Here is a 13288-nt window from a genome sequence, read left to right as displayed (position 1 = left end):
CCTGTCTCTGTTCTTCCCGCCTGGGTTGGCAAGCCCGCAGCCTACTGCCTCTCTTTGAGAGAAGGGACTATTGAGAATAATGAGGCTGGGTCCTGGGCCAGCGTTCTCCCAGCTTCCAGAGAGTCCCCAGTGGCAAGCAGAGGTGCTCCCAAGAACTTGGATGGATGGATGGATGCTTTGGGCAGAGAGGGGAGCAGGGAAGCCACACCCCAGCTTGTCTCACCCGCATTGGGGAGAGAAGGGATTCCTCCTCCAGATGGGGGGCAGTGTCCTTTCTGGCTTTGGAGTTGAGAAGGACTCAGAGATCAAACCAGGTCTCTGTGGACAGAATCAATTGTTTTAGGATTGTCCTTTAGTCCAGATGGATGAGTTTGTGAATCTTGTGTAAACCAGAATCACCATCTCCGTCACACAGTCAACACTCGTTGGCCCAAATCACGGTAGAAGTTCCGCCGATCACTGTAGAATGTTTTGTGGTGACAGGTGCGTCACCACGGGCTCAGGTGCAGAGTAGTACACTCCAGGCCTGGCAGTAGAGGACTGTCCTGACCCTATTCCCCGGACCAGCCCAGGGCACATGGCCCCTCGGTTCCTGGCCCACTCCGTTCCCTGGAAGAAGCTTGGTTTCCAGTAGGGAATCAGGTGCAAAGTGTGCAGTATAGACTCAGCATTCGTCGACTGACTGAATGATCACAATCCAGGCTGCCTCCTGTTGGCTGGATTTGACTGGACTGGGACTGGTCAGAGGAAGAGGCAACGCCATTAACAAAGAACGTTGCTGAAAGGTTCACGGGAGGCTCCGGCTAACAGGTGCTCTCTTACTAGGCTGCCTAACAAGCAGCCCCCTATTCTTTTTTTTTTATTATTATACTTTAAGTTCTAGGGTACATGTGCACAACGTGCAGGCCTGTTACCTATGTACACATGTGCCACGTTGGTGTGCTGCACCCATTAACTCGTCATTTACATTAGGTATATCTCCTAAAGGCAGTCCCTGTTCTTATTCTTAGCTTATTCTTGGAGACCACAGACATCCCTGGGACAGCCAGGCGTGGGTATGGCCTGGGTCTTATTCACACTGCATTTTGGGGTTCCTGAGCTGCCTGATTGAGTGGGAGGGTGTTTCAGGTTCAGGTCTAGCCCCTGCATTTTCTTATGCCTCGCCCCGAGGGTGAGAGGCCCTATTCTGATTGGCCCCCAGGCCCTGCGGTGGAGTCTGGGTCTGAGTTGAACAGCTGAGAAACAGCCTCAGACCTCCAGCGTGGTGGTGGAGTACTGGAGATGCTCTGGAGCCAGCCTGCATGGGGTCAAGTCCGGGTTCTGCCTCTGACTGTGTGACTTCGGGGGCGTGTGTAACTGCTGTGTGCCTCAGTCTCCTCATCGATGAACTATCTCCCTCTTAGGGATGTTGTGGGAATTAAGTGGGTGAAGAAAGGCAAGTCCTGAGAACCGTGTTTGCTCTGTGCATGTGCTTAGACACGTCAATGATTCTGGTTCTCATTCGCTTCTGGTGCCTTTTAAGCACTGCCAGGCTCCCCGTCCTGTGAACCGTCCTTGACGGGGTGTTATCTTCAGAAAGCACAGACTAGCACCTGGCCCCCAGGCTTCCAAAGCTACGCGTGGCTTCCCACCGTCCATGCAACCATGTCGGCTCTCAGTTCCTTGGAGTTAAGGCTGACGGCCATCTGGTTCTGAGCCGGCTGCCTGTCTTCCCATCCACTGACTTCCTCTTCTTCAGCGGCTTCCCTGTCTGTCTCCCAGCCCCAGCCCACCTCTGTTCCCTTTCCAGGCTCAGCTCATCCATCACCAACTCCATGGAGCCCTCTTCAGCACCCTGCCCCCTCCTGCAGTCCCTCAGCCCAGCCAGTACCTGGTTTCTGTGTCAGCGGGGGGCTGACTCCTCTCTGCGCCCCCAGTGCAGGGCTGGACTCTGAGGAGGAGGATTCGGTAGATGGGTATTGAGTGATCAGATGAGGGAATCAGCTTTCTGTGGCTGGGAACACTCCTGCTGCAGGGGATCTGTCTGATGGGTGAGTCAGAGATGGGCTCAGGTCTGTTGAAAGTGGATCAACAGGCAGGCAGGGAGATGGCCAGCAGCCAGCCGTCTGTCCTGTTCACAGCCTCTGGGGCGGTGAGGCTTCCTCCACGTTTTTGTGGATCTGGGCTTCAGAACATAGTTGGTTTACAGCCACAACCCAGCCGTGTGCTCTGGAGTTTCATTGCCTGAATTTTCACTTGAGGGACTTGGGAGTCTCCCTGAGCTATTCTGGCTTGGGAGATTGCCTGATTCTATATTTTAAAAAAAGAAAATGCAGGACTTGAGAAGCTTCTCATTCCTTCTGTGGCTGTTTTCCAGAATGTAGCCACTGCTGGGACGGTACTCTCCCTAACTTCCTGTGGAAATGGGAATTAGAAGGCTCTGATCGCTCTTATTTCCCCACTCGTGACCAGGTGACCAGTGCAGCTGCTGCTGCTGCTGCTTTTTTTTTTTTTTTTTTTTTTGAGACAGAGTTTCACTCTGTCGCCCAGGCTGGAGTGGAGTGGCACGGTCTCGGCTCGCTGCAACCTCCACCTCCTGGGTTCAAGGGATTCTCATGCCTCAGCCTCCCAAGTAGCGGGGATTATAGGTGTGTGCCGCCACGCCTGGCTAATTTTTGTATTTTTTTAGTAGAGACGGGATTTCACCATGTTGGCCAGGCTGGTCTCGAACTCCTGACCTCAGGTGATCCACCGGCCTCGGCCTCCCAAAGTGCTGGGATTACAGACGTGAGCCACCATGCACAGCCCAGTACAGCTTCTTCATAAGGAGAAGGATCAAGCAAGGTCCCTGCACAGGAGGAGGTCACAGGGCGCGGGAGAGAGAAATCAGTGACAGATCGCAATTGCTAGACCACCTGGTGGGCTGTGTGGGATGGACAGTCAATGGGCTGGGCCACTGTGCAGAGGATGGCAGGGAGCATGACCAGGGCAGGGATCTGGGGGCTTCATGGAGGAGGCGGCATCAGTGCTGGATCCTGAGGGGAAGTAGCATCTGAGAGGAGGTGGTAGGATTTGTGCAAGGGTAGAAGGAGGAAAAAGCCCTTAGGTGGAGACCCAATGGGAATAGAGGCTATGGGAGGGATGTATGGGCCAGCCCTGGGTGCCAGGGAGTGGGGATGCCCAGCCAGAGGGAGGGGAAGTCTGGGGATGGGGCAGGATGGGGGTGGAAAATAGCATCAGCTCATGTGTCCAACTCCACGTGCTGCTGCCAGTGGCCAGCGGATCTCTAGGTGTTTAGGCCCAGAAGACCCACCAGCTCCAAATCACTTAATGCCTAAACATTCCCCGTCTCTACTAAAAATACAAACATTAGCCAGGCGTGGTGGCGGATGCCTGTAATCCCAGCTACTCGGGAGGCTGAGGCAGGAGAATCGCCTGAGCCCGGGAGGTGGAGGTTGCAGTGAGCTGAGATTGTCCCATTGCACTCCAGACTGGGTGACAGGGTGAGATGCTGTCTCAAAAAAAAAAAAAAAAAAAAAAAAAAGCCAAAATGTTCAAGGCCAGGATGCTTGACAGATACTGATTCATAAAAATGATGAAAAGCACAAAATCCAAAATCTCATATAAGCTCAGTGGCTGTGGCAGCAAGATTGAAGAGCAAAGGCAGGCTGGGCACCTGGCTGGTGGCGTGTGGACCCGTGGCACAGCAGGGCCCCTCAGTGCGGTGTGGGTGTGCTAGTCTCTGCCACTCACCCTATTCCAGGGACGGTCTGCTTGCCTCTTCTGGGCTGAGCCATCCTCATCACAGATCCTCCCTGAATTTAGCCCATGACAGCCACCCCGGCTGTTTCCCTTATTCTGTGTGGGGAGGGAGGCAGCACGGTGGTTATCAACCTCAGTCTGCAGAGGAGGCACCTGAGGCCCAGAGAGGAGGAGGGATGGGTTTAACCCAGAACCACAGACGGCTCTGAGCCGGGGGCCTGTCCACCCTCCCAGGCCGATGTCAGTGGCAGCAGGACTGCCCGGGTGCCGCTAGGCTGCTCACCTCTGGGGCCTCTGGGGTGAGGGTTCAGTCCTGGAAACACTTCAGTTCTAGGGGGCTGGGGGCAGCAGCCAGTTGGGGTTTTGGGGTACCCTGCTTCACAGGGCCCTTGGCGAGGAGGGCAGGTGGGGTCTAAGGACAAGCAGTCCTTACGCTGGGAGTCAACCCCGGCGTGGTGGCTGCTGCAGGCTTTATACCGGGCCGCAGAGGACCCAGCAAGGATGAAGAAATGGAGCAGCACAGACTCGGGGGCGGCTGCGGACCCACTCCAACAGGACGCCTGCCCAGACCCCCCGGATGGAGACCCTAACTCCAGGCCACCTCCAGCCAAGCCCCAGCTCTCCACGGCCAAGAGCCGCACCCGGCTGTTTGGGAAGGGCGACTCGGAGGAGGCTTTCCTGGTAGATTGTCCTCACGAGGAAGGTGAGCTGGCCTCCTGCCCGACCATCACAGTGAGCCCTGTTATCACCATCCAGAGGCCGGGAGACGGCCCCACCGGTGCCAGGTAAGTCCGCGTCTGGAGGCCCCCTCCCTGCTAGGAGCCCAGCTGGCCATGGAGATGCCACAGGGTGTCTGGCTTCTGGGCTAAATGTCACAAAGCCAGGAGGCTGGAGAGCCTTAGGGGCGGTCTGGTCCAGCGTCCTTCCTCGTGGGACCTCGTGGGATGCGCCGTCAGCGGGGCTGGTGTCTGTGCTGGGTCTGGGTGTCCACGCCTGCAGTGCCTACCAGCCACAGACACGTGGACTTGACGTCTAAAAGCTCAAGGGCAGGAGGCTTTCAGAGAGCACAGCACGGCTCCAGTGAGCTGCAAGGCAGGGCAGGGAGGGCCACAGGCTGGCTGACTTCTGGGGAGCGTGAGGCCACCTTTTCCCTTAGAGGGGCCGTCTACACCCCTCCTCCAGCTTCCTCCGTCCCCACCAGCCTCCTGCCTCCCGCGCTCCCGAGCAGGCAGAGAAGCCAGTGGTCTGGGAGTAGGAGGGTGACTTTCTACATGGTGTCTGTAGACAGGGTGGGGACGGAATGGGGACCTGTGCTCCCCACTGTCCCTGTTACATTGGTTTTCTGGGCAGTCAATTAGACCGAGGGGCAGCTTTTACATCATTTTTCCCCCTTTTGGTTTGCCTTGGGGTTTAGTCGTGTTCCCTCGACAAGCTCCGAAGGCCTCAGGGCCGAGGGGAGGCCAGGATGTGAGATGAGGGTGTTTTCTGACCTGCAGGCTGCCGTCCCAGGACTCTGTGGCCACCAGCACCGAGCGGACCCTCAGGCTCTATGATCGCAGGAGTATCTTTGAAGCCGTTGCTCAGAATAACTGCCAGGATCTGGAGAGCCTGCTGCTCTTCCTTCAGAAGAGCGAGAAGCACCTCACGGACAACGAGTTCAAAGGTGGCCCCAGCGCTGGGCTCCGGGGAGGGCCCCAGCCCTGGCCTGCCCTGACCCTCCCTTTGTGTTTCAGACCCTGAGACAGGGAAGACCTGTCTGCTGAAAGCCATGCTCAACCTGCATGACGGGCAGAACGACACCATCCCGCTGCTCCTGGAGATCGCGCGGCAGACCGGCAGCCTAAAGGAGTTTGTCAACGCCAGCTACACGGACAGCTACTACAAGGGTGAGGAGGGCGGCGGGGCTGGGCATGGCTCAGCCCGCAGCACTGGGAACCAGGAGGACATGGTTGTCCCTGGGCCTCCTTGCTCCTCTGGGATCCTTACTCCCTATCCCAGCCACTGCTTTGGTGGCTCCTAATCCTAGGGAGTCCCTGCCTCCCCCATCTGCTGGCCTGATTTCTCCTGGTCCTGGAGGTCCCTGCCTTTCTCATCTGCTGGCTTGATTTCTCCTGGTCCTGGGAGTCCCTGCCTCTCCCATCTGCTGGCCTGATTTCTCCTGGTCCTGGAGGTCCCTGCCTCTCTCATCTGCTGGCTTGATTTCTCCTGGTCCTGGGGGTCTCTGCCTCCCCTATCTGCTGGCTTGATTTCTCCTGGTCCTGGGGGTCTCTGCCTCCCCCATCTGATGTCTCCTCTCTTGACCCTGGAATGTCCCTGCCTCCTGCTGCTGACTGGATGGTCCCTGTCCCTGGAAGTCACAGCCTCTGGCCTTTCTCTCTGCTCCTGTTCCTTGCCCCCGGGGCAGTTTCGACTCCTCTGGCTTCCAACCTGTTATTTCCTGTTCCCAAGGGTCTCCTGTCTCAGGACCTTGCTGGGACCCCTTGGGGGACCCTGGCCTGGCCTCCTGGGCGGCGGGGGTCCTCCAGGCACTTTCTGCCCAGTTCCTCCTGCAGCAGCTGCTGCCTGCCCAGAGCCCTTCCCCAGCACCTGTCCCGGCAGCCCCACAGGACTGTGGTCACGAAGCCAACAGTGCACGTCCTCTGCAGGCCAGACAGCGCTGCACATCGCCATTGAGAGGCGCAACATGGCCCTGGTGACCCTCCTGGTGGAGAACGGAGCGGACGTCCAGGCTGCGGCCAATGGGGACTTCTTTAAGAAAACCAAAGGGCGGCCTGGATTCTACTTCGGTAGGGAGACAACGTGGCTGACCCCGATCTCTCTTTTGCTTTGCCCGACTTCTTTTGCTAAGGGGAGGTTTGGGCAGAGACAGAGGGAGTTGGAGGCTGGTGGTTCAGGGACCAGCTGGATCTCACTCCTGAGGCCCGCCTGGCCCTGTGTTCGTGCAGGTGAACTGCCCCTGTCCCTGGCCGCGTGCACCAACCAGCTGGGCATCGTGAAGTTCCTGCTGCAGAACTCCTGGCAGCCGGCCGACATCAGCGCCAGGGACTCGGTGGGCAACACGGTGCTGCACGCCCTGGTGGAGGTGGCCGACAACACGGCCGACAACACCAAGTTTGTGACGAGCATGTACAATGAGATTCTGATCCTGGGGGCCAAACTGCACCCCACGCTGAAGCTGGAGGAGCTCACCAACAAGAAGGGAATGACGCCGCTGGCCCTGGCCGCTGGGACCGGGAAGATTGGGGTAGGAGGGGGCTTCGACTCGAGCTGGTGCAGTGCGGGGACAGGGCCGTCGGGGAGGACTGCCTGACTCACTGCGGGAGCCTGCGTCACTATCTGTGTGTGCGGGACCCTGATTCTGTCACACCAGCTTGCAGGGCTGTTAGAATAAGTCTGAGAAACTGGGAGCCGCAGGGCAGAACGCTGCATGGCCAGTGTGGCCATTTTGGATTTCTAGCTCTGAGTATCGTCAAGACACGGGGTGGGGTGCTGGGCCATGAGGTGGGACCGCCTAAGGTGCAACAGAAGAAAAGCTGTTGGGCCAGGCACGGTGATTCGGGCTTGTAATCCCGGCACTTTGGAAGACCAACATGGATTAGCTGAGGTTAGGAGTTCGAGACCAGCCTGACCAACCTGGTGAAACCTCGTCTCTACTAAATACACAAAAATTAGCCAGGCGTGGTGGCAGGTGCCTATAATCCTAGCTACTCAGGAGGCTGAGGCACGAGAATCGCTTGAACCTGGGAGGCGGAGGCTGCTGTGAGCCGAGATTTCACCACTGCACTCTAGCCTGTGTGACAGAGCAAGACTCTATCTCAAAAAAAAAAAAAAAAAAGAAAAAGAAGAAAACAGCTGTTGGTGTTTTTCTATGGCAGGCAGGAGCTTTAGGTGACAAGGCTGGTGGCTCCTGGTGACAGGCCTCCAGCTCCTGGCCTCAAATGATCCTCCCACCTCAGTCTCCCAAGTAGCTGGGATTACAGGCATGAGTCACCCCATCTGGCTCTCATTTCTTGCATTGTCTTTCTTTCTTTCTGGCTTGAGGTTATCGAGAATGGACCACCACTGTCTTTCATGGTGAGATGGTAGAGTTGGGGCCTTGAGGGGATGGTGGGCCTGATATGGTACAGGTAGTATCTGAGGCAGCCGGCTGGTTGACCTTTTTTCTTTTTTTTTTTTTTTCTGAGATGGAGTTTCGCTCTTGTTGCCCAGGCTGGAGTGCAATGGCACAATCTCGGCTCACTGCAACCTCTGCCTCCCAGGTTCAAGTGATTGTCCTGCCTCAGCCTCCTAAGTAGCTGGGATTACAGGCACACGCCACCATACCTGGCTAATTTTTTTTGTATTTTCAGTAGAAACAGGATTTTGCCATGCTGGCCAGGCTGGTCTCGAACTCCTGACCTCAGGTGATCCACCTGCCTCAGCCTCCCAAAGTGCTGCGATTACAGGCGGCGTGAGCCACCTGCGCCCGGCCGGCTGGTTAATCTTGATGGTGGTCAGGAGTGGGTGGGGACTTGCCTGGGGCTTGGGTGAGGCCACTAGCTGGACTGGGAAGCAGAGCTGGTTGTTGGGGTGCTGTCTGAGGCTGAGCCTGGGGCTGGCCTCTGATGGGCTCTTGATCCCTGGTGGCAGGTCTTGGCCTATATTCTCCAGAGGGAGATCCAGGAGCCCGAGTGCAGGCACCTGTCCAGGAAGTTCACCGAGTGGGCCTACGGGCCCGTGCACTCCTCGCTGTACGACCTGTCCTGCATCGACACCTGCGAGAAGAACTCGGTGCTGGAGGTGATCGCCTACAGCAGCAGCGAGACCCCTGTGAGTGGCTGGGGCACAGCCAGGGAGGGCCTCAGGGCCTCTGCACCCCAGGCCCAATCCCAGTCCGTGGTCCAGCTCCAGCTGGCTTCTCATGAGGGAAAGCCTGCTGCCCGGGGCCCAGGCCCTGCAGCCTCATGTCCCCATTCATGCCCACTGAATTTTCCCTAAGCATAGCAACTATACACGATTATCATCTTGTAAAAACAGAAACATTTCAGAGGTACATAGACAAAAGTCCCTCCTTTTATACTATGTAAAAATGTACAGTTTCTTTTTCTTTTTTTTTTTTTGAGACAATGTTTCGCTCTTGTTGCCCAGGCTGGAGTGCAATGGCGCGATCTCAGTTTACCGCAACCTCCGTCTCCTGGGTTTTCAAGCGATTCTCCTGCCTTAGCCTCCCAAGTAGCCAGGACTATAGGCATGCGCCACCACACCTGGCTAATTTTGTATTTTTAGCAGAGACGGGGTTTCTCCATGTTGGTCAAGCTGGTCTCGAACTCCCGACCTCTGGTGATCTGCCCACCTCAGCCTCCCAAAGTTCTGGGATTACAGGCATGAGCCACCACGCCCAGCCTAAAATGTACAGTTTCATTTTGTATACATAAACAGGATCAGAGTATATGCAATGTACAACAACCATTTTTTTTTCTCACTTGATGGCAGGGCTTGTAGATTTTTCTTTTTCTTTCTTTTCTTTTGAGACGAAGTTTCGCTCTTGTTGCCCAGGCTGGAGTGCAATGGTGCCATCCCGAGTCACTGCAACCTCCATCTCTCTGGTTCAAGCAATTCTCCTTGAATCCCAAGTAGCTGGGATTACAGGCATGTGCCACCATGCCTGGCTAATTTTTTGTATTTAGTAGAGACAGGGTTTCTCCATGTTGGTCAGGCTGGTCTCGAAATCCTGATCTCAGGTGATCCAACCTCCCTGGCTTCCCAAAGTGCTGGGATTACCGGTGTGAACCACTGCGCCAGGCCAAGAATTGATTTTTGTGTAGGTGTGAAGTAGGCATCTCACTTAAATATTTTGGCTCCAAATGACTGTCTCAGTGTTACTTTTTGGGTAATCCATCCTGCCATGCTGTTTGGAAAGGCCACCTTACCTGTCCCTTCTTCCTAAGGTGATGCTCTGAGCTCCCAAGGCAGACTCGGGGGCTGGAGTCTGTGCCACCAGCAGTGAAGGGCTTGCACGATGTCTCACAGGCCAGAAGTTGCATTTATAGGAGCAGAGTCTGGGGCTGGGAGAGGCCTGGTCTGCTCTGCCCTACCTGGGCTGCCGTGCTGAACCTGGGCCTCCAACTCAGAGTGCTGGATACAAGTGTTCCCAGAGGAGTGGTCCAGATAGGAGGTGACCTCAAAAAGGACTGCAGTATTTGACCTGGGGGAGAGGCTCCGGGACCACCACTGACATCTTCATGTCTCGGAAGGCTCTCAGGGACAAGGAGTGTGGACTTGTTCTGGGGACCCTAGGGCAGAACCAGGACCACTAGTAGAAAGTAGAGAAGACCAAAGAAGAGGTATTCCCTACAGTTAGTGACTCTCCATAGGCCGCTTGAGGCAGTAAGAGTTTCCCATCCCCAAAGGTGTTCAAGAAGACACTGATTGGGAACCTCTTTGAGGGAGCTTAAGCTTGGGCTGGGGATTGTACTTGATGGCCTGAGGGAGGCTGGGATGAGCTCATTTTGGCTCATCCATCTCAGGGATACTTGAACTTATTTTTATTTTATTTTATATTTTGAGACAAAGTCTCGCTCTGTCACCCAGGCTGGAGTGCAGTGGCGTGATCTCAGCTCACTGCAACCTCTGCCTCCTGGGGTTCAAGCAATTCTCCCGCCTCAGCCTCCCAAGTAGCTGGGATTACAGGCACGCGCTACCACACCTGGCTAGTTTTTGTATTTTTGTAGAGACGGGGTTTCACCATGTTGGCCAGGCTGGTCTTGAACTCCTGACCTCAGGTGATCCACCTGCCTTGGCCTCCCAAAGTGTTGGGATTACAGGCGTGAGCCACCACTCCCGGCCTATTTGAACTTTATGAAAATCTCTGGATACGAGACGTTTGCCCCGAAGCATACTTGTAAAGATGGCATGGGGCCCTGGGCCCTCCTGCTGCAGGAAGGGCCTCCCAGTTCCCTGCCTGACCCAGGGCTGGAAATGTGAGAAGTCAGGACCCAGAAGCTCTTTCCTGCCTGCCCTCAGCCCCTCATGCCCAGGCTCTGCCTAAGCCAACTACTTCCCATTCCTGTGGGATCTCGGGAGTGAGTTATCAGACACAACGGGCATAGACTATTGGGCGGTGCTGTGGGCCGTTAAGTGAGTACTTAGAGCTTGTCCGGTTTCACCCCATTCACTGCACCTTTGGGAACACCAAGGCCAAGGGGGCGGGTCCCTCCGTGAGCCGCAGCAGTGCTGGGACCAGCCCCAGGCTCTGGCTGCCGGCTGGCTCAGACCTCCCTTGAGTGTCACCTGCTCCCTGGGCGGAGGATTGTGCGGCCACGTGGCTGTGGCTGTGAGGGGCGCCAGGGGCTGGCGTGGGCGTGCGAGGAGGTCCTGCAGCAGGAGGGAACCTCACTTCTCTCCGCTCCCCCTAGAATCGCCACGACATGCTCTTGGTGGAGCCGCTGAACCGACTCCTGCAGGACAAGTGGGACAGATTCGTCAAGCGCACCTTCTACTTCAACTTCTTGGTCTACTGCTTGTACATGATCATCTTCACCATGGCTGCCTACTACAGGCCCGTGGATGGCTTGGTGCGGCCAGAGGCTCAGGCCTCGTGGGCTGGGGTGCGGCGGGTGGGGAAGGGATGTGGACATTCCGGGGAGACCTCCCCCACCCCAGGCCCAAGCTCTGCCCTGGACTCCTTCCTGGCTTGCTGGAGCGATGGATGGAGAACCTGGAGAACCTTGTATCCTTGTGCCCATCTTCCCTGCCTCAGGCTGTACAGGAGACCCACCCCCTTCCTGCTTCTTAGTCCCTCTCCTTTAGCCTTGAGGTTCTGTGGGACTGAGTGTGTGGTGACTCAGGTCCCTGATCAAACTGGGTGTACTTGGTTAGAAAGCATGCAGGGGCCGGGTGCAGTGGCTCACGCCTGTAATCCCAGCACTTTGGGAGGCTGAGGTGGGTGGATCACCTGAGGTCGGGAGTTCGAGACCGGCCTGACCAACATGGTGAAACCCCGTCTCTACTGAAAATACAAAATTAGCCGGACGTGGTGGAGCACGCCTGTAATCCCAGCTACTCAGGAGGCTGAGGCAGGAGAATTGCTTGAACCCGGGAGGCGAAGGTTGTGGTGAGCTGAGATGGTACCATTGCACTCCAGCCTGGTCAACAAGAGTGAAACTGTCTCAAAAAAAAAAAAAAAAAAAAAAAAGAAATCATGCAGGAATTTGGGCTCAGGAGAGGGCTCAGCCCTGGCCTGGGGGTCCCTAGGGATGTGGGCTAGTGTAAGCCCAGAGCCCACCGTCATCCTGCTTGCCTGCCCTGTTTTATTCACTCACTTGCTCGTTACTCATTCCCTGGATTTAGACTTTTGAGCACCTCTGTGCCAGGCCCTGGGCCATCCATCAAATCAGCCTAAGACCAGACTTTTTCCTCTGCCGAGAGCCAAGACTTCATTGAACTTCTGGACTTAGTTCTTCACGTCCGATACCCAGGGCACTGAATCTGCTGCCTTTGTTTCCAGGGCACCTTACAAATTTACTTACTTATTTAATTTTTTTTTTTTTTTTGAGACAGAGTCTCACTCTATCACCCAGGCTGGAATGCAGTGGCGTAATCTCAGCTCACTGCAACCTCCACCTCCCGGGTTCAAGTGACTCTTCTGCCTCAGCCTCCTGAGTAGCTGGGACCACAGGTGCCCACCAACATGCCCAGCTAATGTTTATATTTTTAGTAGAGATGGGGTTTCACCATATTGGCCAGGCTAGTCTTGAACCCCTGACCTCAAGTGATCTGCCTGCCTTGGCCTCCCAAAATGCTGGGATTACAGGCGTGAGCCACCTTGCCTGGCTGGCTGTACATTTACTTTAAAAACTCAACTTCATCATTGCATGAAACCCTATTTCTGTCCACCTATTAAGGCCACATAACGACTTCCTTTTTTTTTTCCGAGACGGAGTCTCGCTCTGTTGCCCAGGCTGGAGTGCAGTGGCACCATCTCAGCTCACCGCAACCTCTGGCTCCGGGGTTCAAGTGATTCTCCTGTCTCAGTCTCCCAAGTAGCTGGGATTAGAGCCATGCACCACCACGCCTGGCTAATTTTATATTTTTAGTAGAGATGGGATTTCTCCATGTTGGTCAGGCTGGTCTCGAACTCCCGACCTCAGGTGATCCACCTGCCTCAGCCTCCCAAAGTGCTGGGATTATAGGAGTGAGCCACCGCACCCGGCCAGTGACTTCCTTTTAAGAGAAAAATGTGCTACTAAGGCAAGCTAATGAACGAGTGCTTAGGAAATGTGGATGGTGAACCACTCCAGGAAATGGCAACTGAAACACAAGGGTGACACCCATAAGTGTGTGTGGCACAGTCTCTCCCTCCATGGTCAGTAGGAGTCCCTGACACTCGTGGGAGACTGGCCATGGTGTGGGGTGACAGTGGGATGTGTATGGCTTGGGGTCCATGAGACTGCCTCCCCCTGTCCATCACCCTGCTGTCCATCACTCTGCTCCCAGCCAGGAGGAGCTCCGGGCCTGCCAGGACATTGCCTGGGAGGCGGCACAGCATTGTAAGATGCTCTGCGTGGCA

At 55.8% G+C, this 13288-nt stretch overlaps 1 protein-coding gene across 1 annotated transcript in view; it reads left to right on the top strand.

The window, feature by feature from the left end:
• The first annotated feature begins 1918 nt into the window (after positions 1-1918).
• TRPV1 (transient receptor potential cation channel subfamily V member 1) overlaps positions 1919-13288 on the top strand; it is a 29715-nt gene continuing 18345 nt past the window's right edge. The window contains exons 1-8 of the mRNA XM_065532612.2: positions 1919-2030; positions 4210-4526; positions 5238-5404; positions 5475-5627; positions 6387-6527; positions 6687-6985; positions 8371-8550; positions 11136-11294. Coding sequence (XP_065388684.1) covers positions 4243-4526; positions 5238-5404; positions 5475-5627; positions 6387-6527; positions 6687-6985; positions 8371-8550; positions 11136-11294 — 1383 coding nt within the window. The 5' untranslated portion in view covers positions 1919-2030; positions 4210-4242. The remainder of the gene's footprint in view (positions 2031-4209; positions 4527-5237; positions 5405-5474; positions 5628-6386; positions 6528-6686; positions 6986-8370; positions 8551-11135; positions 11295-13288) is intronic.

Source organism: Macaca fascicularis, chromosome 16 (genome assembly GCF_037993035.2).
Source record: "Macaca fascicularis isolate 582-1 chromosome 16, T2T-MFA8v1.1".
Taxonomy (NCBI): Eukaryota; Metazoa; Chordata; class Mammalia; order Primates; family Cercopithecidae; genus Macaca; species Macaca fascicularis.
This window is presented reverse-complemented; position numbering and strand designations above follow the sequence as displayed.